Source organism: Myotis nattereri (assembly GCF_964212035.1).
Source record: "Myotis nattereri genome assembly, chromosome: 10".
Taxonomy (NCBI): domain Eukaryota; kingdom Metazoa; phylum Chordata; class Mammalia; order Chiroptera; family Vespertilionidae; genus Myotis; species Myotis nattereri.
Window position 1 is genome coordinate 79,566,517 of NC_138085.1, and position 26,694 is coordinate 79,593,210.

At 44.0% G+C, this 26,694-nt stretch overlaps 1 protein-coding gene across 1 annotated transcript in view; it reads left to right on the forward strand.

Annotated features, from left to right (window-relative positions):
- Positions 1-26,694, forward strand: part of NBAS (NBAS subunit of NRZ tethering complex) — a gene marked incomplete at its 5' end in the record, with an annotated part of 205,602 nt that overhangs the window by 9,659 nt on the left and 169,249 nt on the right. Inside the window, 4 exons of the mRNA XM_081100575.1 lie at positions 8,258-8,391; positions 9,377-9,510; positions 10,463-10,561; positions 24,357-24,495. Of these exons, the coding sequence (XP_080956701.1) occupies positions 8,258-8,391; positions 9,377-9,510; positions 10,463-10,561; positions 24,357-24,495 (506 nt within the window). The remainder of the gene's footprint in view (positions 1-8,257; positions 8,392-9,376; positions 9,511-10,462; positions 10,562-24,356; positions 24,496-26,694) is intronic.

A 26,694-nucleotide genomic window follows, 5' to 3' on the forward strand; every position in this document is an offset into this window, starting at 1 on the left:
CACATGTACTAGTGGATAAGGTAGTAGTAATAGAGTTCTTATAGAGTTTTCTTTTATTAAAAATTGAATTTATTGGGGTGACATTGGTTAATAAAATTATACAAGTTTCAGGGGTACAATTATATATTACGGAGTTCTCTTGACGTACAAGATATACATTTTATGGCTTAAAGCAAATGTAAAACTTATCCCTCCCTGTTATCTGTTCCTTCTGCTCAATTCCCTGGATGGTCAGTGGTACCCTTATCTGTATCAAGCTGGAAATGTAGACTTTTTTTTCTTCTTTTTCTTTCTCTCCCTTCTTTCTTCAACAAATAAACATTAAGCTTGCCACTGCGTGCCAGGCGCTGTCCTAGGCCCTGTGTATGTCTGCAGTGAGGCATGATACCAGCTCCCTAGACTGAAGGTCTGCAGCCCCTCAGGCGGAGAGAGATGGGAGTTTTTGCAGTGGTGCCGACTGGCACAGTGGAGCAGCATCCCCGGTGACTCCACCCGGGCCTGCGAGTGTGTTTAGGTGGCTCTTGCTCCTGCTCCTGCGCTCAGCCCTCGGGCCCCAGTTCTGGCTTTTAACATTTTCACTTGCTTTCTCGTGACTGTCTCCTGACGGTTTTCTTCTAGATGCTCTTCACTAATCCAGCTTTGCACAGCTTGCCCAATTGGTCACTCATAAAAGAGAATTACCATGTTACCTTCAGATCTGGCTCCCCTGTCCTCCAGATAGGTGACTTTGGACAAGTACCCTTACCTCTCTGCGTCTCAATTACCTGTAACATGGGTATGATGTGATAGATGGGGTTGTGGAAAAGTTATGTGAGCGTATGTAAGTATGTTAACCTCTGGGCCTACGAAATAGGAATAAAGCTCTTAGCATAACGTCTGACACTTTGCAGGTACTCAGGAGACATGAAGCTATTACTGCTGTTGTTACTCTGCGGAAAATCTGTCAGTCATTTGCCATTGACTGTAGAATGCAGGTTAGAGTTTCTAATTCAGGGCATGAGACCTTTCACAGGCTGTTTGTCCTGTGGATGCCCCTGCCACATGTCTGCGGTTTTCCAACCCCATCGTGCTTTTTTGTTTGGATTTGGTAATCCTCACCCGAGGATATTTTTCCATTGATTTTTAGAGAGCGTGGAAGGGAGAGGGAGAGACAGAGAGAGAGAGAAGCATCGATGTGCGAGAGACACATCAGTTGGTTGTCTCCTGCATGCGCCTGACTGTGGCCAGCTACGAGGTGTGTGTCCTTGACCAGTATTGAACCTGCGACCCTTCAGTCCTTGGGCCGACGCTCTAACCCAGTGATGGCGAACCTTTTGAGCTCGGTGTGTCAGCATTTTGAAAAACTCTAACTTAACTCTGGTGCCGTGTCAGATATAGAAATTTTTTGATATTTGCAACCATAGTAAAACAAAGATTTATATTTTTGATATTTATTTTATATATTTAAGTGCCATTTAACAAAGAAAAATCAACCAAAAAAATGAGTTCGCGTGTCACCTCTGTCACGCGTGTCATAGGTTTGCCATCACTGCTCTAACCACTGACCAAAATCGGCCAGGGTCCCAGCATTCTTTTTATGACTTTGTACCAATAGTTCCTTTTGCCTAGAAGTTCCCACCATTATACTTAAGTAGTTGCACATATTTTAGTTCCAGCATCAGTTCTTCTGGAAACCTTTCTCACTGGATCCTAATCTACTTTCTTTTTCTAATTGTTTATTTGCTTGTCCGATTCACAGTTAAATTATAAAGGCAGAGCTCCTGTCTTACTCAATGTTTTTTTAAATTTAAATTAATTTTTTTATTCCTAGTGCCTAGCATGGTGTCTGACTCATAGTAGGTACAGAATTTTTGGCATACAAATTTTGACCCTATCAAGTGGGTATTGGCACTTGAGAACTATTAAAATGATTTTTATGAGTGAATATATGAATACAGTATACTTGCCTATATCCTATGGGTCAATTTTAGAAATTCATGTATAATATGTTTATGTTAAGCATATATAAATTTATGGATAGTTGTCATGATATGGGTTTTATTCCTAATGTACACAAATGTATGTACATACCATGAATGGAACAGTAAGGACAGATAAGGAGTCCTGTTTGCATAGTATCATCTTGAGAATAATAGAAGGGAGTAGCGAATTTCTAAAGCTTGGGGCTTTAGCATTTTCTGAATTTACTTCCTATGAAAGTAGGCCAGACCTGGCTTAAATCATATACAAGGATCAAAAAGTTCCCAGAAGAATAACTTGAGGATGATATTCAATTGCCTTTCCCTCAGTGCTGCCCTGGTGTTGAGTGAGGGCTTGGAGAGCCGTCTGTGGGCGTCTGAGCAGCTGCTGGGAATGCCCAGACTCAGACAGACGGGGCCCCCTTGAGCTTTGGCAATAGACACCTGCCCTTGGCCAGGTGAGAAACACACAAGTTAACATGAAAATGGGAAGCCTCACCCTTCAGTCTTTCACCCAAATGGTAGTACTTGTTAGAGTTTTAGTGTGTACAGTTAATGTGGCAGCTTGGATGGGATAATGATGCTTTGAGAGCTAATGTTTTATTTTGTTGGCTTCTGAATGTGTGAATTTATGACCGTAATGCTGCATTAATGGCTTCTTTCCATTTCATATAATGTGAGGTAACGATCATTTGCTTATTATCTGGCTCATCTTTATGGGAATGACTCTCATATGCCAAATGATGTTTCACGCCTCTGCCCGCAGAAACGCAGCCAGTTGTACTTAATGCATTTTTGAAACTACATATTTCGGAGTCTGTGGACCGAAATAGGAGCTGTTTGGTTCCACTTTGGCATTTTTCAGTTATTGTTTTATAAGATGTAGGCCATTCGAGAATGTTTTAAATGTGCTTTGCAACTTGTTTGGGTTCTGTTTGCCAGGCCATAAAGAGGAATTCAGTCTTTCCCTCTCTGGAAGAGTGCCCTGCAACTAGAACATGGAATTGGACGTTTTAAAGCCTTACTGTGTTAATAAAGAGGTTTTCTGCACCTCCTGATTCTGAGATACCACAGACCAGGGCTTCCCAGTGCTGAGCCGCAGCCTGCTTACTCTAGGTGTGTGGGTCCCATTGGCCTCCACTGGCCCAGGGCCCTGTGACAGCCTGAGCTCAGACTGGCTCCCTCTGGTTTCCAGCAGCCTCATCCCTTTACCTTCCGGTGCCACACATGCAGCATTTCCGTGTGTGTCTTGACCTGAATAAGGTTGCAGAGCATAGACTACTTGGAGCACCCAGATTTGGAAACGAAACATTTCATTATGGAGCCTCTGGTTTTACAACTGTTTTCCCCTTTTTGTATTTTGTTGGAGAAAAAAATCTTCTGTGTTGAAAAAATAATACACATTCTCAGAAAAAACTTTAGAAGCTAAGAATGAGCAAAAAGTAGAAAATAAAAGTAAATGCACCATCCAGAGATAAGTAGTAGTAACATTTTATGGTCTATTCTTTAAGACATTTTTCTGCTAGTACCCATTACTGTCAATGTGATCTGTGAAAATAAAATGTTAAGTCTTTTAGGTTGAAATTTAAGAACTTTCCAAAGTATCTTTTTTTTTTTCCAAGTGAATAACACCTTAGGTGTTAGGCTGTAGGTGTCCTAAGTCATCCAGAAAGTGCCTGTAAATTTGACCTCTGAGCAGTAAGCAGCCCAGTGCTGTACTTGGTCCCTCATGCCAGGCGGGAAGGAGCGTCACTAGGCCTTGGTGCAGACGGCCGTGTAGAACACGGGCAGCAGATACTGCATCTACGTTCCTGGGGATATTGGTTTGTTGATTTTATTTTCCTTAAATCTCCTTCTGGTTTGGTATTGGAGTATTCTTTCTGGTCTCAAAATATAAGTTGGCAATGTTCTTTCCTTTTCTGCTTTAGCAGAGGTTTGTGTAGAATTGGAATTATTTTTTCTTAAATGTTTGATAAAGTTCACCAGTGAAATCAAGTTTTTTTGTATGCTTTTAATTTTTTTAAAAAATATATTTTACTGATTTTTTTACAGAGAGAAAGGGAGAGGGATAGAGAGTTAGAAACATCGATGAGAGAGAAACATCGATCAGCTGCCTCCTGCATACTCCCCACTGGGTATGTGCCCCCAACCAAGGTACATGCCCTTGACTGGAATCGAACCTGGGACCCTTGAGTCCGCAGGCCGACGCTCTGTCCACTGAGCCAAACCGGTTAGGGCATGCTTTTAATTCTTTTTTAAAAAATTTTTATTTATTTATTTAATCCTTAATTAAAATTTTAAAAATTATATAAAACGTTTAAAAAATTTCTGTTTCCTTTTGTTCTAGTTTTTCATGGAAACTTCTTCTAAATTATAGAATATATTGGCTTTAAATTATTTATAATATTCCCTTATTATCCCTTTACTCGTTATCCTATCAGATCTGTACTGATGTCCCCTCTGTTGTTCTAGGTATTGGTAATTTGTGTTCTCTCCATTTTTTCTTGATCAGTCAGGCGAGGGTTTTTTCAATTTATTAATTTATTCTTCAGCAAGAAAACTTCAGGTTTTGATTTCTTTGGTTTGTTTGATTGATTTTTGCTATTTTTATTATGTCATTCCTTCTGTCTATTAGGTTTAATTTGCTCTTATTTTTCTAGATGAAAGAAGTTTAGATCATTGATTTTGAACCCCTCTTACATAAGTATTTTAGGCTGTTCTAATTTAAGCATCTTTTTGTTACTGGTGTCTAATTTAATTCTGTACTGGTCAAAGAACATCTACAATATGATTTTAACCTTTTAAGTTTATTGAGTCTTGATTTATGGTCCAGCATGTGATCTGTCTTCATGAACCAAAATTTTTAAAAAATAATTTGATGAAAAGAATTTAAAAGAATCTGATTTTGGGGTATGGTGCAGTTATTGGTTATAGTGTTTTATAATTGTCAATTATATTTTTTGCATTAGAACTGTTCAAAATTTTATATCCTTTCTGATTTTCTCTCTAGTTGTTCGATCAGTTGCATAGAGAGGTGAACTGAAATAGCTAATTATAATTGTGTATTTCTTTATTTTACCTTTAGTTCTGTCAGTGTTTATATACTTAGGAGTTCTAATTTTCAGGAGTGTATACATATTATTCTGTCCTCTTGTTGAAATGGGCTCCTTTGCCATGAAGAACTGTCTCTTTTTAACTTTAGTAATACTCTTGTCCCAGAATCTGTTTTCATTAATGATAACATGGTCACTCCAGATTTGTTCTGATTAGTATTTGCATAACGTATCTTTTTCTCGCATTTTACACTTAATCTGTATATTTGTATTTAATGTAAATCTGTATAGTAAGCGTATAATGGAATTTGCTGCTCCCCCCCCCCCCCCAGTCTGAAAATTTTTGTCCTTTAATTGGAATGTTTAGAACATTTATACTTAAATGTAGTTACTGGTGTGGTTAGGTTTAATTCTACCTTCTTGCTATTTGTTTTTCTCTGTTTCCTTTCAGCGTTTGCTCTGGGTTTAAAATGTGTAGTTTATTAAAAATTATTTTATTGCATAGTATATATCCATTCACTCCTGGCTCTTTTGTACTCTTTCAAATTTTTTTACATATGTTAAACCCCCACAATATATTGTTATTATTGTCAATAACTTTAAAAAATGTTTCTATTGATTTTAGAGAGGAAGGGTATGGGAAAGAGAGATAGAAACATCAGTGATGAGAGATAATCATTGATCAGCTGCCTCCTGCATGCCCCCTACTGGGATTGAGCCCAAAACCCTGGCATGTTCCCTGATTGGGAATTGAACCCTGACCTCCTGCATAGGTCAACGTTCAACCACTGAGCCACATCGACTGGACTGTCATGTATAATTAAAAATATTTTAAAAAGTTAAAGAATGTATGTGCGAGATTGTTTATTGAACCCTTCATTTTGCAAAAGGAAACTGCTCCCCAAGGTCACACTGAGCCCTTCCGTGGCTGTCCTGAGAGTAGAACCCAGAGTTCCTTAGTTTCCAATCCTTGGCAATGCCCATTTCGAGTTTGGGCACATGGGCACTGGATTGACGCACTCCTTTAGCACCCGAGCACCGATTATGGACCAGAGGGCACGAGGTCAAGTTACTCCCTAAATGGGCACAGGGCCTGACATTTTGGAATTTATAGTTTAATGAATAGGAAGGCGATAAAAGTAGACAAACGAAGGTATTATTATTTGGGATAAGAACGGTGAAGGAAATGGAATCGTTGGAAATGAGGACGGTGATGGGCTTTGAGGCTCCGTGGGAGGGGGACAGAGAAAGCCTGCTGAGGACGTGATACTGAGTGGAGCCTGGGAAGGTGCTGGGAGCCGGGAAGGCTTCAGCGGGAGTGTCCAGGCAGAGGGAGACTGACCTACGCTTTGAGGTGGCAAGAGCTGGACCACGTGGCAGGTGGAAGGGCTGCGGCAGGGCAGGATGTGAGCAGGTATGCCAGCTTCACCAAGCACCTGGCAGGTGTCAAATGAGGCTAACATTTTAAAAAATATATATACTTTCATTGATTTCAGAGAGGAAGGGAGAGGGAGAGAGAGATAGAAACATCAATGATGAGAGAAAATCATTGAGTGGTTGCCCCCTGCATGCCCCACATTGGGGATTGAGTCAGCAACTGAGGCATGTGCCCTGACTGGGAATCGAGCTGTGACCGCCTGGGTCATAGGTCGATGCTCATCCACTGAGCCACGCCGGCCGGGCAGATGAGGCTAATTTGACCCCAGCCTTTGGAATACTTTTCAGACAACTCCAAGGACACTTGCAGCTCTCCCAGACCACACAGGCAGCTGGGAACATCCAGTGATAAAATCTTTATTTTCCAGTTATTATGTAAAAGCTTACCTTGTAATGAAAACATCTTTATCCGAGTCAAACACATGCTGAAGTTTCCAGAGCCCCTGGTTATAACCAGGAGTAAAAGCAAAAACAAGTCCCCTTCAGACGGAACTTATTTCCGAACAGATACAGAATGTGGTGCGTAAATCTGTTTACCCAGGAAAATGAAATAGGAGGCAAAGCCTGTTGTCACAGGGAAAGCAGTCATAGTGGGGAAGTGGGGCTGTGTTTGTGCAGTGCAGGAATATTTTCAGGGCATTAAATTGTCGTCGTGTTTATGGAGAATCTGTGTGTGTGCACATCTTGTATTCTTGTGCAGTTTATCATTTTGTTCCCATGTTGACTTCCAAGTTTGATTTTTTTTAAAGCTATCTGAAGACAGAGAACTCATTTCTTTACCCATTCTATTACCGTTAAAAAAGATTGCTTTTCCTGAGTATATGCAATATCTTCGTAGGCTCTGAGAAAACCCACCAAACCCTCCTGTATTCTGCTCTGGATTCATTTCACCTTGATTCTCCTGATCATCTGGAATTTTAAAAAACGTATTTTTATTGATTTCGGAGAGGAAAGGAGAGGGAGTGAGAGGTAGAAACATTAATGATGAGAGAGATCATTGATTGGCTGCCTCCTGCACGCTCCACACTGGGGATCGAGCCTACAACCTGGTCATGTGCCCTGATCGGGAATTCAACTGTGACATCCTGGTTCATAGGTCAATGCTCAACCACTGAGCCACACAGTCTGAGCTGGAATTCTTATTGGTAAAAGGAAGGCACTGCTCCTCCTGTCTCTTCAGTTCTGATATTCTAGCAGGGGGAACTGAAGCAAAAACAAAAAACCCAAAACCATTGGAAACCTCAAATACAGGTGTTGGGTTATTAAGGTGCTGATTATCAATATTTTATAATTGTGTGATTAAGAACAAGTCTCAGTTCACCTGCCTAATATATATTTTATATGTGTGTATACATATTTCTGATACTTTCAGCATAATCATGCTATTTCCTTGGCATCTATAGTTGATATACTAGTATTAAAAGCTCTCGGTTGAAATGTTTAATTTTTGCTTTTAGAGGAATTGCAGTCATTGGATTGGAATTATTTTCTGCCCATTCTCTATGCTTTTAATCTCTTAATTCCAAAGTATTGGAGGTGTATTATTCCTGAGCCTCTACCAGGCCAGGCATTCAGGGCGCTGGTGTCCGTGGGCTTTGCTTCTCAACATGTGGGCAGAGCTGGCCATGGTTCAGGTTTCCCACTCCTACCTGAAGGGGCTTCAGGGAACTGTTCCCATCTGTGGAACCGAAGCAGGAGAGATCCTTAGGAGGTGATGTAATATGATTGAATACTTCATTGTAGTGGCAGTAACTGTGTTAGCGTTCTTTATAATTTATTGGCCAAAGCACTCTTTCCTCTTTGTTCCAGTTCCAAAGGACCCGAAGCCCCAGTGGCGGCGTGTGGCCTGGAGCTATGACTGCACGCTGCTGGCCTACGCCGAGAGCACCGGCACCGTGCGGGTGTTCGACCTCATGGGGAGCGAGCTCTTCGTGATTGCCCCGGTGCGTACGTGCCTTCAGCCGGTAACATGGCTTCTCATGTCCTTTTTGTGTAAGCACTTGCGTGAGTGAATGTGAAGAGAGGGGAATAGGAATATAAATCTGAATAGTAAATGGTGAACTTAAGATGTGCTGAATCTAGGTAGATATGCATACATGAAATAGTTTATTCTTTTTTTTTTTAAATATATTTTATTGCCTTTTTACAGAGAGGAAGGGAGAGGGATAGAGAGTTAGAAACATTGATGAGAGAGAAACATCGATCAGCTGCCTCCTGCACACCTCCTACTGGGGATGTGCCCGCAACCAAGGTACATGCCCTTGACCGGAATCGAACCTGGGACCTTTCAGTCTGCAGGCCGACGCTCTATCCACTGAGCCAAACCAGTTAGGGCGAAATAGTTTATTCTTTGTATTTCGTAACGCAGTATCCAGATGCAGTCCACCGTTACTAACACGTGGTAGTAAGTACTGAGTAGAGATACCAAAGGATGTTATAAGCTTCCAGTGAGGGGAGAAGTTGGCAGTAAGTGAGTACTTTTAAATGTCCTTTCCTTTAAAGGGAAATGGAAAGTAATTGGAGACTTTTTTTTAGCTTTGGTTACTGCGGGAAGTAGAAATCCACATTTGAAGGCTTCTATCTGAATTCTGTATCTCAGAATCCTTTGAGGCTGAATGGTGGCATTGCTGTGTGTGTGTGTGTGTGTGTGTGTGTGTTTGTGTTTGTGTGTGTGTGTTTGGCTATGGATCTCCAGTGAACATAAGTTCACTTATCTAGGTGAACATCTCATCCAAAGAGGCAGCTGTGGTCCCAGCTGTGGTTGGAAGGCTGGTCTAAACTTGGGTGTCTACTTGTAGGCACTCTGACTGGCAGATCAATTCTGGGGCTCTCTGATGTAGAGTCACCTGGTAAGGCCAATGTCTCGGATATCTTCACTTACAGATGTTAACTTCTATCTTTTTAATAACTTAATTTCTCCCTCTTTAGGCATCGAGTCTAGCAGGTGATTTGAGCTATGCCGTTGCTGGGTTGATCTTTCTGGAATATAAAGCAAGTGCACAGTGGTCTGCAGAACTCTTAGTCATCAATTACCGAGGAGAACTTAGAAGTTACCTTGTAAGGTGAAAGTAAAATACTTCGTTTGGGAAGACCTATTTGACAAAACAATGTTTATTTCTCTGGATTAGTGTCAGCTTTTGTTGTTTCTTTTTTTTTCTTTCAGCATTTTATTATGAAAATTGCAAATATAATAGGAAGTTTGAAAGAATTGTATAGTGAAGACTCATATACCTCAACTTACATTCTACTAGCATTTGTACTGTACCTGCTGTCTCACATTCCTATCCAGCCATTCATCAATCTCAGTTTTTAATGAGTTTCAGAGTCACTACTTAAATACGTTAGAATGCCTGTCATTAATTAAACTTCAATATTTGCTTATAGTTTTTTTCTTTTGAGATAAAATTTGCATACAACAAAATGCACAGATCTTAAGTGTACCAGCCAGTGAGGTGTGGCAAATGCATACACTTGTGTAGTTCAAACTCCTGTGAGATGCAGAACATCGGCGTCATGCCGGAGCGTCCCTCATGCCCCTTTCCAGTAAATCCTTATCCACACGCACTCCCGGAGCAACTTCTGTTTAGATGTACAGGGGGGCGGGGTGGGGAGAGGGATGGTCACCAGCATTCCGTCCACAGCGCTCATGACTTGCTTATCCATTCTTCTGTTGTTGGACTTCTGAGTTTCCAGTTTTGGACATTGCAAATAAAACTATGGCCATTCTGTCTAAGTCTTTATGGATACACATGTTCATTTCCATTGGTTCACTATCTCTGAGTGGAATTGCTGAGTTACAGGGTAGATGTAGTTTATCTTTATAAGAAACCACCCGACCTTTGTCTAAAGTTTTTATATTATTCACATTCCCACTATAATGTATGAGCGTTCTGGTGGTTTTGCATCCTCGGCAGTATTTGTGTATCTGCTGTTTAGGTTTAATTACAGTGAGTGTTGAGTGGCCTCTCACTGGGGTATAATGGCGTGTATTTCTTTTCTACCTCCTTCCATTAGCGTTGGGACAAATCAGAGCTATCAGGAGAGTCACTGTTTCAGCTTCAGTGGCCGTCATCCCCGTGGCGTCAGCACAGCGGCCTACCACCCCGGCCACAGGTACGCAAGCACTTGTTCTCTCGTTGGGCGGAGTCTCGGGTGGACGTGGAAGTCGTGGCACAGTTTTAGAGAGAAATTGTCTGTTCTGACTCTTCTTTTTTTTAAATTCTCATTTCACGATATGCTGAGAGAGAGAGAGAGAGAGAGAGAGAGAGAGAGAGAGAGAGAGAGAGAGAGGGAGAGAGAGATCGAGATATCAGTATGAGAGAAACATGGATTGGTTGTCTTTTGTACATGCTCCGACGGGATGGAACCTGCAACCGGGCATGTGCCCTGACCGGGAATCAAACTGCCACCTCCTGGTGCGTGGGACAAGGCTCAGCCAACTGAGCCACCCCAGCGAGGCGGTTTTCTCTATTTAAATGTGTGTGTATGTTATACATGTGTTTGTGTGTGCGCGTGTATTATATGGGAACGCAAGGTACAAAGAAGCAAGGGTCTTAACGGTGCAGATAAAGTGATGTGGGACCTGGATGGAGGAGAGCTTCCCTCCGTGTAGGATCAGGGAAGTGTGCAGGTGGCACTTGCTTTGGAGAATGGGTACGGTCTGGGCCTGAGGGGCATCCCAGACAAAGTGACAGTGTGAGCAGTGACAAGGGGAAGGCAGCTACAGTGCATTTTTTTTATTGCTTAAAGTATTACAAAGAGTATTACATATGTCTCCTTCCCCCGCCCCTTGACAATCCCCCAGCCTCCCCTCCCCCCAGTGTCTTATGTCCATTGGTACAGTGCATTTTTGAAACCGCAGGAGGGGTAGCCTGGCTGACACTGCAGGGTGTGTGGGAGGGGAGGACAGGGGGTGGGCGTGATGGGAGATTGGGCATTGGAGACAGCTTGAGGTCAGGTGATTGGAAGCACTACGGGGCTGCCTGCTCTCTAGGGCAGGTACGTGTTTGAGACGAGGACATGTGATCAGGTGTGCTTTCAGGAAGGTTGATTCAGTTGGGAGACAGTAGAGCAGGGGTCCTCAAACTTTTTAAACAGGAGGCCAGTTCACTGTCCCTCAGACCGTTGGAGGGCCGGCCTATAGTTTAAAAAAAAACTATGAACAAATTCCTATGCACACTGCACGTATCTTATTTTGAAGTAAAAAACCAAAATGGGAACAAATACAATATTTGTATTTGCATGTGGCCCCGCGGGCTGTAGTTTGAGGACCCCTGCATTAGAGCCTGGGTGACCCAGGTGATAATGGACTAGTTCAGGCCCCAGGCAGTAGGGCCTCTTTATTTTCTTACACAGATTTGCTCTTCTGTGTTTTGCCACCTTTGGGGCACTGTTTATGTACGTATCACATTTTATTATTATTTTTATTCTGAAGAATAGGTCCTATATCTTGCATTAGAACGCCAGGTACTTGAAGGCAAAGAATGCGTCATGTACGTCCTGGTCAGTCACAGCATCTAGTGTAAGCCTGTTAATTGATGCCTCTCCCTCTCGGGCTCCCTGGACTGTAACTCTAATTTCCCGAGTGCAGAAGAAAATGGTCTCTCTGTTTTGATTTTTCTCTTCCCTCTTTCTTCTCTATTTGATATTCTGGTCCATCCCCCACTTTCTTCTGTTTTATTTTTCTTGTCCCTTTTCCAAGAAGTATATTTTATGTCTTAATCCTTTGCTGTTTTTTCTTGTTTATTTCACACTAACTACATTGTTTGGATATTTTACAAAGGTCAATATTTGTTATGTTTTTTCCTAGCAGTATTTCAGGGGGTTAAGTGGGGTTTACTTGGGACCCTAGGTTTGAAATGATCATAAAATAGTTGTTACATGATACCAGTTTGTTGTAAGTCAGATTACATTCATTATTCTGAATGCTTTCACTTTTGGCCCAGGATCTAAACAAACTGTAGGCATATTTTTAGGGGGAGAATGGTCTTTACATATAAAGTTTGGAAACTTAATTATTTTATCAAACCACAGAGGGGTGGGTCTCTTCTTGGTTCTGCAATCATATACAGTGCAATTCTTGATAGCAGTCAGCGTGGGATGGATGATTGCATTAAGGTTTCTGGATGGAAATTGTTCTAAAGTAAGGAGTATGTGTAAATGCCCTGTTGTGCATGACCAGAATCTTGCTAGGTTGTTCATGTTTTCCATTAGGTGTTCTTTTTAAATGAGAGAAGCGAAAATGTTCCTCACATTTTTATTTATTTTTGCTTGCTCTAGTAATATGAGTCTGTGATATTCATCACCCACAAGGATTTTGTAAATGTGAGCTAAATCGGCCCGAGTGGAGCTGGGATAAATTGGTGATGTACAGACTCAGGGTTTAAAGAAATGCATTGTTTTGCCTGATGCTGTGAGCCCGCTGCAGAAGAGAAAGCAAGGTGGTGAACGGGTGATATAAAACAGAGATTGATAGAGGCTGTGGGATAAGCTCTGTGGGTTTGGTGTTTTGATTCCTCCTTTTCACGTTTCCTAACTCACCGCCTGATGACCTTGTTTCATCCTCCCCGACTGCCTCCTGGGCCAGTCCTGTCCCTCCTACAGGCACCCAGCTCGTTCCCTCTGCTCTTTTGGGTGCTTCGTGTTCTCTTCGTCCTGTTGATTTTGGCTCACGTTGTTCCCCGGGTCCTTCTTAGAGAGGCGGCTTTGCACTTTCAGTACAGGTGGGCGCAGTGCTTGGAGCTGGGGATCCAGCTGTCATGCCCGCTCTCTGAGTGGACAGCCCTGCAGAGGAGTCATGTAGTCACAGATGAGGGCATGCCCTTGATGTGAGTTCATTCAAATACCAGACTCTATCTGTGTATGTATTTTTAAATGACATTGCTTTCAACAGCTTACCGCTTGTAAAGAAGCTTGTATTCCTAATTTCATTGTGCATTTCTACAAGCAAAAGCTGACTTACTCAATTTTGAATCTCAGCCATTCTTTGGAGCTACACAGAGATAATTAGTGTTTGAAGGTAACATCTAGACGGGGGGGGGGGGGCAAACTTTTTGATTCGAGGGCCACAATGGGTTCTTAAACTGGACCGGAGGCCGGAACAAAAGCATGGATGGAGTGTTTGTGTGAACTAATATAAATTCAAAGTAAACATCATTACATAAAAGGGTACGGTCTTTTTTTTTTTTTAGTTTTATTCATTTCAAACAGGTTGGATCCGGCCCGTGGGCCATAGTTTGCCCACGACTGATCTAGACTCTAGTTTACATCACAGCAAAGAGAAAAGATAGAAAACACATCTCTCTTGGGCCCTTTTAGGAGCAACCCATGCTCAGAATCCTTGGTGACTCACATAATTGATTTTAAGTGTGTAATCCAGTGATTTTCAGCAAATGTATAGATTTGTGCAACTGCTACTACAGTCAGGTTCAGAATATTTCATTATCCCTAGAGATCTCTCCTGTCTTTGAATTTTATGGAATTCAAATTGCATCTCAGTAAAACTGTAATAGATAAAGGAATGAATAAGAGGAAAAAAGACCCTTTAAACAGGCTTTCATTTGAACACTTTTATCTCTGTTAAGAAAGATACTCGGGTTTATGGTAAGAGAGGCACTCATGTTTCCTGCCGTCCGTGGGCGGAACCCTCACTGAGTGATGTATGTCATGGTTATGCAAAGGGTGAGTCCGAGCACTTGGATGATTTAAGTTTTTTTATCTCTCTCAATAAACCATGTTTTAGGCCAAGTACAGCTTCTTCAGAAAGAACTTGAGACGTTGTTTACAGGGAATAAGAAGTGATGGTTTCAGATTGCCTTATAGTAGGTTGCAATCAGATGACAAGCTACACTGGCCGAGAGTAGTTAGGGAATGGCATTCTCCCAGCATGCAGTAGGGACTGCTGTCCTGGGCACGGCTGGAGTAGGGCATAGTCTATAGAAAGCTGTTCTTTAGGGGAGACTGAGAAATACCTTTAAGTAAGGGCATGCTGAAGTGTTGAAGGGCCATGCTCTGGGTATATTGGTTTGTTCATCTTACCTGGCTTTCCGACTTCCCCTAAACAAAACGTTAAGCATTTTAACTCATGAGTCTCTTACACTCATGGGATAAAGGGAGTATTCCAAATAAAGAGCTCATACTTAGTGGGGGATCAAAAGTGCTTGGTGTGTGCATGAGCTCTCCATTGACGTGATGCTAATTTCACTGGCCCAAAATGCAAGGGAAACAGTCTTCACGTGGAATGGGAAGGGGTGCCGTAGAGCACAAAGAGGGGCCACAGCACTCTTATCTAGGGAAATATAGGCTCATTCCACAAATGATTAAATTTGATCTTGTGGCGAAGATAGTGTTGAGTCCCCTACCTGAAAGCTTCACCCAAAGGCAAGGGCAAATTCTGCTGCCCTCCAACGGGGTGGACCTTCCATCTAGACCTGCGAGATACTTCTACAAGGTAGTCAGTGGACTTCCACAGCCATTACATCACCGTAACGTGGCCTGTCTTTCTTTCTGGTTCCTAAGTCATATGTATTCTGGGAGAATCAAGGCACTGATACGTGGAAAGATACACTATATTGACAGCTAGAGGAGAAGATAGCTGTAACATGCATACTAAATTTTTCATAAACCCTAACTAGATAAGATTAATAATTTTCTGAAGGATTGCAGGAAAATGAGCACGGGGTCATGGTCATTGCGATTATCTCCCACTGCGGGGAGAGAGAGCACTTGGCCTTCGGTAATACAGGGTCTGTTGGCATTTGGGAGATTAACGTGCAGCCTTGTGCCTGAGAAGTATGAATGTCAGTAATCCAGTTGACCTTATATTAAGGGGTTTTTCATTTCGCTTCTCAATTTCTCATTCCTCTAGCATGAGAAAATTCTTCTTTTCATATTTCAGGTTGGTTTTTTGAAGAGAAGTGAAGCTGTTGTCTGTAGGAAAGCTGCATTGTCTTGGTAGAGGTGAAAGCCCTTAGATGTGAATTAAGGGGCTTCTGAGCTTCACAGACTAATTTTTTGGTGATGGTGGGGGTGGGGGGTTGCTTTATAGGCATTTGTTTCTGGGGAGGCAGGGAAGTGAGTCTTGGCCACATCGTATGGTCTGTTTTGCCCAGAATGTTAAGGGTGGGTAGACATGTGTGACTCAAAGTATCTTGGTTCTTAACAGCCTCCAGCTGCCTGCTTTTTAAAAGTAGAAGACAATGCCTTATTAATTTGAACATTTTTAGCTTAGTATTGAAAAACATTAAGTTTTTTTGGAAATCATCTTTCACCCATCCATCACTCCTACATTCAGAGATTCTTTGATAGGATGGGCTCATTCTCATTATGTTACCATTGCAATTAAATGGGCCTTTTAAGATCTTTATAAATTTTTGAACCTGTTCAGTTGGTAAATCAATCAGTCAACCAATCTCTCTATCCCCTCTTTCTTTCAGAGTGTTTTGGTGGTAGTTTAACTTGATCTGACTTGGGTCAGATTGACTTTCTTCTTAAACTCGGAGTGATGCTAGCTGGGTGGGTCCCTCTTGGGAGCAGAGAGTGGAAAGAAGGCTGTTGAGTCTGTTTTATAGGAATGAGGACTGATGCATACCCAGGCTCCTCTCTCCAAGACGTGATCAGGTTGTTGTGGGATGGGATCCCAGCATCTGATTTGATAAAAGCCTCTGTAGGGCATTCCGATCCCTTACTCCCCCTTTGAGAATCCTTGGCTAAGGCTTTGGGAGATTAAAGAAAATGAACAGGAGGTAGCTTTTCCTTTGAGGTTGCCCTAGTGAGGAATAGGAGTACATTTTACTGTAGGTGTTGCCTGCCTTCCATGGGTTATGGCTGCCTAGAATGCTGGATTGAGAGGTGCCATGGAGCCGCGTCTAGCCCATCAGGAGCTGCCCGTGTATGACACAGGTGTGCAGTAGCAGAGGCAGGCTGGGTGTTTCTCTCCTCTTCCCTAGCTCGTGAGGGGTGTGTGTGTGTGTGTGTGTGTGTGTGTGTGTGTGTGTGTATGTACACTTACGCTCCCCCCTCTGAGTGTTCATTGCTGGTATATAGGAATACAATTGATTTAAGTATATTGATCCTGCATCCTGCAACCTTGCTGATCCTGATTATTAATTCTAGTGGGTATTAGTGGAATCCTTTGGCCATATTTTTCTTTTACCTACTCTATGAATTCTTTATAGGCAGCTTTAACCAAACATTCAACCACTTAAGTGCATATGTATTATCTCCCAAATCTGTGTCCCGTAAGTCCCCCCTGGGCCCCAGAGCGATTGGCCCAGCCCCACAGAACTTGTCTTGGATAGCCAGCTCACAGGTACCTCATATTCATTACATTCTAACTGAATTGATCATATTTTACCTCCAGCCCTACATTTGCTCCTATATGCCCAAACTTGATATATAGCATTTCACCAGGCCAAAACCTGAGATTCACTTTCGATAACTGTCTTAACTCATTTTTATGGATCTTTAAGACTTGTTGATTATTCTTCTCTCATAGATCTCAGATTTTTCTCCTCTCCATTTCTACTACCATCTTATAGTTCAGAAACTCATTACTTCTCACGCAATTTATTATCAAGTGTGTTCCCTGCTTTCTGTCTGATCCTCCTCTAATTTGTTTTCTGTTGTGTTTCTGGCAAGGAATATAGGTCTTACAACACAAGCCTGAGCTTAAAAATTCACCTCTAATTTCCTTTAGCCCTGGGAGAGAGCGACAGCTCCTGGGTTTAGTATTAAAGGCCGACTGTAGTTTGGTCTTTTGACTTCTCTAGGCTCCTGTCACTGCCCTTCATGTTTCTTTGCTCCAGACCAATGGTCAGCACACTTTTCTGTAAAGGGCCAGTCGGGCTCTGTTGTAACTGCTCAGCTCTCCCCTGGCAGTGTGAAGGCAGCCGTAGAAACACACGAATGAACGCGTGTGAGTGTGTTCCAGTGCAGCTTTATTTACAGAAGTAGGTGGTGGTTTGGATTTGGTCCAGAGGCTATGGTTGTTGACTCCTGCTCTAGATAACTTCAGACATGTGTGAATTCTTGCATTTCTCCGTGTCTTTGTTTGTTAAAGCCTTCATGCTGCTGCTTACTTGTTTTGTCCTCTGCCTATAAAGCCCTTCTTGCTCTTTTTCTGACCTCTCTGCAGTAGAATGTCTAATGTATGCCAGTCAACCATCTCTTTGAATATGGGTCCAATTCTGCTTGAAAGGTATAAAACGAGGAGTGTTGACTTTTACAGATTTCTTACACCTCTTATTCTAAATTCCAAATTACATGTGAAGGAATTTATAACCAGGTACCACTCAATTTTAAATACACTTAATGCCTAATTATGAAATTGCCAGGAAAATGAAGTTTTGCTTCTGAACTAAGCCGTCTCCATTTCTCCATTCGTGCTTTCTCCATCTGAGCAAAATCCTCAGGTTTTGTCTTCACAACTAACGATTCAGGATAAGCAGTTTTCCTTGGTGATCCTCACGCATGTGTCCACTTGATAGTAGGATGCTTCGTATTTCTATTCATGGTGAACCGTGTCCTGCGGAGCTCAGCTCATGGATTTCAGCGTAATGGAAGTGTGCATTCTCAGAGCGTGGTGCCTGCCCGGCGGCATGCATCACCGGGAGAGGCTGTTGAAGATGCAGATTCCTGGGCTCTGCCCGAGGCCCACTGAGTCAGACCTCTGAGGGGTGGCCCAGCAGTCTGCGCTTTCACAAGCCTCCAGGAGATTCCAGGCGTGCTGATGTTTGAGAGCCACTGATGGGAACCGTCGTGGTTATGCGTGTTCCCTTCTTATAAGCTCTTTATCTAATACACTAGGGGCCCGGTGCACGAAATTCGTGCACTGGGTGTGGGGGGCGGGGGGGAGAGTGTACCTCAGCCCAGCCTGCCCCCTCTCACATACTGGGAGCCCTCAGGCGTTGACCCCCATCACCCTCCGATCGCCTGATCGGCCCCTTGCCCGGGCCTGACGCCTCCGCCAGAGGTGTCAGGCTTGGACAGGGGACCCCCATCTCCCCCCGATCACTGGCTCTGGCCCCTGCCCAGGCCTGAGGCCTCTGGCCCAGGAATCATGCCTGGGCAGGGGACCCCCATCTCCCTCTGATCGCTTGCTCCACCCCCCGCCCAAGCCTGACGCCTCTGACCCAGGCTTCAGGCCTGGGCAAGGGGACCATCATATCCCCCCAATCCCCGGCTCTGCCCCCCACCCAGGCCTGATGCCTCAGCCAGAGGAGTTGACCCTCATCACCCTCCGATCACCAATCACCGGATCGGCCCCTTGACCAGGCCTGAGGCCTCCGGCAGAGGTGTCAGGCCTGGGCAGGGGACCCCCAGCTCCCCGCAGTTGCAGGCTCCGCCCCTGCCCAGGCCTAACGCCTCTGGCCTAGGCGTCCGGCCCAGGCAGCGGGGACCTGCAGTGGCAGCGGGGGGCGCCGCGATCATGAGCTTCGCTTTAGGCCCAGGCAAGGGACCCCTAGCTCCTGGGACTGCCAGCTTCGACCTTGCCCAGCTCCCATCGCTGGCTCCACCCCTACTTCCTGCTATCACTGGCCAGGGCGGCAAAGGTGCCTGATTCTCCGATCTTTGCCCTGCCCCCCAGCTCTTAGCTCCCCCCTGGGTTTCCGATCACTGTCAGTGGCAGGGGGCTTCTTCCTGCTTTCCCTTTCGCCTCCCTGCATTGTGCCTACATATGCAAATTAGCCGCCATCTTTGTTGGCAGTTAACTGCCAATCTTAGTTGGCAGTTAACTGCCAATCTTAGTTGGCAGTTAATTTGCATATAGCCCTGATTAGTCAATGAAAACGGTATCGCCGTACGCCAATTACCATTTTTCTCTTTTATTAGTGTAGATAAAAGTAATCAGAATTTAAAGTATTGAATGAGTAACAGTTTTATAGTAAAGAATATTTAAGTTATACTAAAATGAATTAAAATGGGAACCATTCCAATTATTCCAAGAGAGGAATGGCTTCTAGCTTTAGAGTGGAAGGCAATGATTTTTGAGCCCTTACTTTGGTCGTAAGCATAGTCTTAAACACTTCTCAATTTTGAGACATGTCGTTTTTTCTTTATTTACTTTTTCTTTTTTTCCTTCCTTGCTGATTGTATGCCACAAGCACATTGGTCCTTGGACAGAGAGTATCAAAGTGTCTCTGCTAGTATTTCAGATTTCTCTCCTTGGATTGAAGGAGTGTCAAGCCACTAGATGGCAGACTCTTCCAACAATTATTAGCTTGAAGAACCTCAATAAGCCATTTATAATCCTTGGCAATAACTGTAGCGCCCCGTTTAGATCATCGTTGTTATGTATGTGTGATACTTAGGGGCCAGCTGTCTGCCCACCTCCCGCTCCTCAGATGGTCTTGTCCACCCCATTATTACTGCCTGTCTCTCTGCTTCCGCCTGCACTCCTGCTCACTTAGCCCACTCCTCCCTGTGCATTTTTGCTGCATCAGTCACAGTTCATTTTTGTTGTCTGGCACCTATGCTCCTGCTTTGAGTTTGAGACTCCTAGAATGTCAGAGCTGGAAACAAGATCATCCATCACGGGGCCCAGCCCTTCATTTCTCAGGTGGGAGAGCTGAAGCCAGAGAGGGTGAGCCACGGACAAGGACTGTGTTTTAGTTATCTTCGTGTCCCTGTAGTTCTCTGCAGAGTGTGCAGGTAGGTGTTTCTGGAGTGAAACAATGCTGGGAAATGCTGTGAAGGACACACACACACAGTCTCTGCCCAGGTGGCTCTCCGTTTGGTCCTGGGGGCATGATGTAAAGCAGTGATCACCAACTGGGGGTCCGCGGACCACTGTGGTCCATGGGGTCTGAAAGGTTGGCAACCACTGGTTTAAAGAACTGTTGCTGTATAGAGCAGTGATGGCGAACCTTTGGAGCTCCGCGTGTCAGCATTTTGAAAAACCCTAACTTAACTCGGGTGCCGTGTCACATACAGAAATTTTTTGATATTTGCAACCATAGTAAAACAAAGACTTATATTGTTGATATTTACTTTATATATTTAAATGCCATTTCACAAAGAAAAATCAACCAAAAAAATGAGTTCGCGTGTCACTGGTATAAAGGATGGAAGGTGATACATGCCTAGGAAGGGAGCAAGGTGAATCGTTTTGTGAAGAACCCTTTGGACGTCTGTCCTGCTGGCCTCGCTAGAAGCACTTTCTGCATGTCTTACCTCTCTCTGAGCACACCGTTCTCACACTGGTGTCTGTGCTCTTGCACATCAGGTTCTCTCGGCTGAGGATGCTCTTTCTGCCCGGGAAACTGTTTAAAGGGCAGACTTTTCTCTGGCCTCTTCTCCATGTAGTTCATCCATCCTTTAGGCTGTGTTTGCACCCAGCTCAGAGGTCGTGATGAGGTCCTGAGCAGTGGTGGTCTGCTTGGACCCGCCCTCTCCCCGGGCCTGTGCTCATTTTCCTTCCCGGATAGGAAAGCACGCCCAAGGCTGTCCGAGGAAAGGAAGCGGGGACGGGACCCGTCGATGAAGGCTGTCAGTCCCCCCTTTAGATCCACATATGCACACGTGCATCCTTGTAGCTGGAGCACCAGCGTCCCCAGGTTGCCATACCATCTTATGGGGACAATACATGATTGGTCCATCATTCTGCCTCTTTCCCCACTTACTCTTCTGTTTGCCGTGAATGGTGGGGGGGTTGTTTGGAAGCAGGTACTGAATCACTTTTGTTCATTCTGATCTTTTCATATTGTAGCCAATTTGATCTTTGCATGGCCATGATATTTGTGAGAATTTGATAGAGAGGAAGTGTTTCCTAGTATCAAGACCAGGCGACAATAGCTCTGAAATCTCAGCTCTGTATGTCCTTTCGTAGCCAGGCAACTTAAAGTTCCCTATGTCTGTTTTTTAATCTGAAAATTGGATATGACATCTGTCCCCTCCACAACATAGTAGTGCAGATTAAACAACAATGCTCAATCTCCTGAGAAAATAATTACAGTGTTGGTGTAAGTATATATGTTACATATTCATCAGACAAAAATTATTTTAGTTATCAGGATCTGCTGTATCGTGGCCTTTTGGGTTTTGTTGAGTTCTCAGAAACTTTTTATTATAATTACTAGAGGCCTGGTGCATGAAATTTGTGCATGGCGGTGGGGGCGGGGGGTGTTCCTCAGCCCAGCCTGCACCCTCTTCAATGTGGGACCCTTTGGGGGATGTCCGACTGCCGGTTTAGTCAGACATCCCTCTTGCAATCCAGGACCGCTGGCTCCTAACTTCTTTTTTTTTTTTTAAATATATTTTATTGATTTCTTACAGAGAGGAAGGGAGAGAGATAGAGAGTTAGAAACATCGATGAGAGAGAAACATCGATCAGCTGCCTCCTGCACACCTTCTGGGTATGTGCCCGCAACCCAGGTACATGCCCCCGACTGGAATCGAACCTGGGACCTTTCAGTCTGCAGGCCGACGCTCTATCCACTGAGCCAACCCGGCTTTGGCGGCTCCTAACTTCTTGCCTGCCTACCGGTTCGATTGCTGACTAACCGCTGCCCTGCCAGCCTGATGGCCCCCAATTGCCCTCCCCTGCTGGCCTGATGGCCCCCAACTGCCCTTCCCGGCCGGCCTGATGGCCCCCAATTGCCCTCCCCGGCCGGCCTCATGGCCCCCAACTGCCCTCCCCTGCCAGCCTGATTGCCCCTAACCGCCTCTGCCTCAGCCCCCACCACCATGGCTTTGTCTGGAAGGAAGTCGCATGGTCGGAAGATGTCCGGTCTCCTGGTCTAATTAGCATATTACCCTTTTATTAGTATAGATGTTACTGACTTTTAATGATATATTTTATGCACGACGTGTTTTCTGTTTGGAAAAAAACATTACATTTGGAAATGTAGATATTCAAAATTACCTGTTTTGTTTCTATCTAGTCAGAGCAGTTTTTCCTGACAAGTTTACTTTCAAAAAAAAATATTTCTTTATGGAAAATTGGAAGCGTGTTCATAGAGAGTAGGATGCCGACTCCCTTGTGTCTGCCGTTCAGTGTGATGATCAGCTCATAGCCAGTCTCGTTCTGTCTGTATCCCCAGTCATTCCTCCACCTGTCTGCTCCTGCATCATTTCAAAGTAAATCATTGAAAGCATAGGATATCATTCAGTATTTCAGTTGTCTATCTAAAAAATAAGACCTCTCATAAACATGAACATGAAGCCATTATCATATTTGAAGATAATTAACAATAATCGGTCAGTGTCATCAAACATCCAGATTGTGTTCTTTTTATTATTATTTTTTTATTTTTATTGATTTCAGAGAGGAAGGGAGAGGGACAGAGAGGCAGAAACATCAATGATGAGAGAGAATCATTGGCTGCCTCCTGCACGCCCCCTACTGGGGATCAAGCCTGCAACCTGGGCATGTGCCCTGACCGGCAATTGAACCGCGATCTCCTGGTTCATAGGTGGACGCTCAACACTGAGCACGCTGGGCTCGCCTTCATTCTTTGTCTTTTGCTGAGAGAGAGAATGAGAAGAGGAGAGAGTTAGTTCTGAAGGCACCAGGTCATTCGCACTGTATTTCTTACTGTCTAGATTTTTAGGGCTTCCGCTGTTTAGATTGCACCTTTGTAGTGCTGTTTAAAGTATTTTTGTCAACTATATTTTCTTCAAATTGGTAGTTAGATCCAGGGGAATATTATGATTTTATCTGCAGTGAATATACCTTTTGGGGGAAATTACTTTAGTGCAAAAGAACCATTTGAGCAGAATGGCTGCTCGAGGCAAGGACTGCTCAGATGCTCGCGTGACTTTGGACCCAGGCCTCCTTCCCGGTGAACTGGGCTAATTATCCGCTCGCTCTGAGGACGGGCTTTGGGTAGAAACAGCTCTAGTAGGTTTGCTGCAGGCCATCTTCCTAAAGTTTGTTGCTTGCCTTTTGCGGTGATATACACTTGTTAGAGCCGTATATAAAAGCAGTAAGAGCGTGGCTGCGAGTGACGGCTCCAGGTGTATTTCTGTGAATAAGGCACATTGCCAATACTTCATGAATTTTGAGATTTTGAGTTGGGCTGAGCTCCGTGGCTACACCTAGAAGGATTTTATGCAGTTTTGAATGATTTACATTTGACAGTATGTGGTAGAGATGAGGGTTGTTTTTTGTTTTTTTGTTTTTAATGGTTGCTGTTCGCTTAGTTAGAAAGGAAGTGATGAAATGAGGAGAGACAGTGGTGGAGTTAGAGTCCGCCAGGTCGCCTGGGGCTGGGAAAGGAGCAAGTGCACCTTAGATTTCTGGGTTTGCTCTAACAGATGCCGCACGCGTGGTGGCTGAGAGCATGTTCACTGTCTTACGGTCGTGTGGTGAGAAGTCCCGGATGGGTCTCGCTGAGCTGAAACCAAGGGGTCAGCGGGGCTGTTCTTTTCAGGAGGCCTCTCGGCATCTGTTCTCTCGCCTCTTCCAGCTTCCAGAGGCCGCCCTGCTGCCTTGGCTCATGGCGCCTGCCTTCAGCCAGCCTGGCCTCGCTCACGTCGCTCTGGCACCGACGCCCGTCCTCCTCTTCTGTCTTTAAATCCCCTCATGGCACCCGGTGCTTTGCTGCGATTCACACACTATGTGTCTGGGTGAGGAGGCACGTCTGTTTGTTAAAGTTTATTGGTGTTGATAGTTTCTTTGCTATTCAGTGGCCAACCTTGAAACATTTTTTCTCATTTCTAAGTCCCCATCGGGGTTTAGGTGCTGAACTGTGTAAACCTTACCCCTGCATAAGGAAAGGTGAAATTCTAATGGAAAAACCTGGCTTTCTTTGCTTGTTTCTTCTAAAATATTTACCTTCTAGGTTTAGTATGTAGTGATCTGACTTTAGTTTTCTTTGAGAAGGTAACTGTGTCTGCTCCCTTTGTTTCGATGTTGTCTTGTTTATATTGGCACCTTAGCAATTCTTTTCGTTTTTCTCTTTCGTAGACTTTTGCTGGTGGGCGGATGTGAAGCTGCCGAAGTGGGCACCTCGAAAGCGTCCAGCGCTGGCCTCTCTGCCTGGAGGGTGCTGTCAGGGTCGCCTTATTACAAGCAGGTCACCAGCGGCGGAGACACGGTTGCTGTGGTGAGTCTCAGTCCCGGCATTTCACTTTGCTGCTGGGCCTCGGGCAGGCACGCCCTGGGCAGGATAAAGAGGACGAAGTAATTTGTCCTGAATGAGGAAAAGGACTTAATGCTAGTGACATTTTAGTGCTCCTTTCACATATCCGATTTATCTAAAGCGTATGGCATGTGACTTATCTTCATTGTTAGGAAACAGTCAACCTAGCCGTAGTCCTGTTACTTGAACCTGCTTATTGGACATTATCATTTTTTAAGCACTTTTTCTGTCTGGCAGCTGTGCTGAGTGCTGCTCTGTGTATTAGCTCATTTAATTATCAGCGACCCTTTCAGGCAGGGATTGTTACTACCCAAGCCTGTTGATGAGCCATGAAGTTGGTCAGCTGCGAAGCCCGTAGGACAGTGGGGCAGGTGTAACTGACAGAGGGAGCGGTCTGGGGAAGGGGCAGTCACGGCGAGGCCTGCCGTGGCCCTGGCTCTCTGAGCCCTCTGTGCGTTCACTCTGTGTGTGTGTCTTCCCCCTGCCCTGCAGCTTTGGTCCTGGCATCTTTTTAAAGACAATTGCCGGCGCACTGACAGAGTAAGTGGGGAAAGGAAAATATTGATTGCCAGCTGAATGCTGTGCCGTGCGATTAACTTCTTGAGATGCTGCAAGTGCATTTTCGTTATGTTAGTGGCTTTTACATAAGTCTTGCAGCTAAACGTATGGTCATTCTCCATGGCCTTCCCCTGCCTCAAGGTCACCTGCATGATAGGGTTCGTTCCTTTTGTCAGGTGGCAGACATCGTCCTAATGGAACCTCCTCTGATTGTTTGTTTAAGGTGGCTATTGTGTTGGGGTGGATATTGACCAAAAAATGCTGCTGCCATATATTCTAGGCTCTTGCGAGGCTGCTAGGTTGTAAAACAGACTGTACAAAATTCAATATATGCATTGACCCAAGTTCCCAAATTAATGCTCCTGTCATCTGTGTGATAGTTTATTTATTTGTTTGTTCAACATTGAATCACTGCTCTAGGCAATAGAAGGTGAAGGTAGGAGCTCTCCGGGGCTTTCTGCTCGGGAGGGTACAGCTGTGTCCAGAACTGAGGGCGATGAGCTGCACAGGTGCCAGGCAAGAGTTCAGTTCCTGGGAGGAAGGGAAGAACCCGGGCTCAGGGGTCCTTTGTATGTTGTTTGGCCGTTGTGCTTGGAGGCCTTGAAGATTTTCTTTAGCTTTGAAATCTAATAGCTTACTTAGGGTATTTCTTAGAGTTGGTTATTCTGGGTTAATGTTCTCAGGGTACCTCTTTCATTGTATAAATTCAGATTTTTTCTGTTCCTGGGAAGTCCTTTTGGATTATAAATTTGAAAGTGATTTTCCATAGGCCTCAGACCCTTTGTTAGTTTCCTTTGTCTGGCTCCCTGGGCTCTGTAATTTTTTTCATTCTGCTTTTGCTCGCCACCAGGCCTTGAAGTGGGCCTGGGGTGGGGGTGGGGATTGTGGGGACATGACAAGAGCAAGTGAAGTGACACCCTGGGATTTGGTGATTTTTCTGTTTCTTCTTAAAGTTATTATGAAGATTGGCTGTCCTCAATCTTCAGTTCCAGCTGTGGCGGGGTTTTTATGTAGAATTAGTTTTCCGTTCTTGTTCTTTCTTGTCATTGGAGAAAATGTTGGGAGCTAGGCTGTCACTAACGTCTTCAGGTACTCAGTTCTGTTAGGACAATTTTAACTTCAACAAACAGTACCTCCCTCCCCCCCCCCTTCCCTTTGCCTTTTTCTTTGAAATTAAGTACAATTCACATTATGTTAACCATTATCCATTTTGGAGTATACAGACCGTGGCGTTTAGTACATTTATAATTTTGTGCAACCATCCGCTGTCTAGTTTCAGAACATCTTCATCACTGGCAATTGCTAGTCTGCTTTCTATTTCTATGGATTTACCTATTAGTGTTCCATGTGAATGGAATCATGCCATATGGCCATTTGTATCTGGCTTCTTTCATTTAGCATAATATTTTCGGGGTTCATCCAAGTTGTAGCATGTATCAGTATTTCAGTCCTTTTTATGACTGAATAATATTCCACTGTGTACATATACTACATTTGTCTATCTATTCTTTAGTTTATGGACATCTGAATTGTTTCCATTTTCTGGCTGATATGAATAGTATTTCTATAAACATTTGTGTACCAGTATTTTGCCGGAAGCTGATC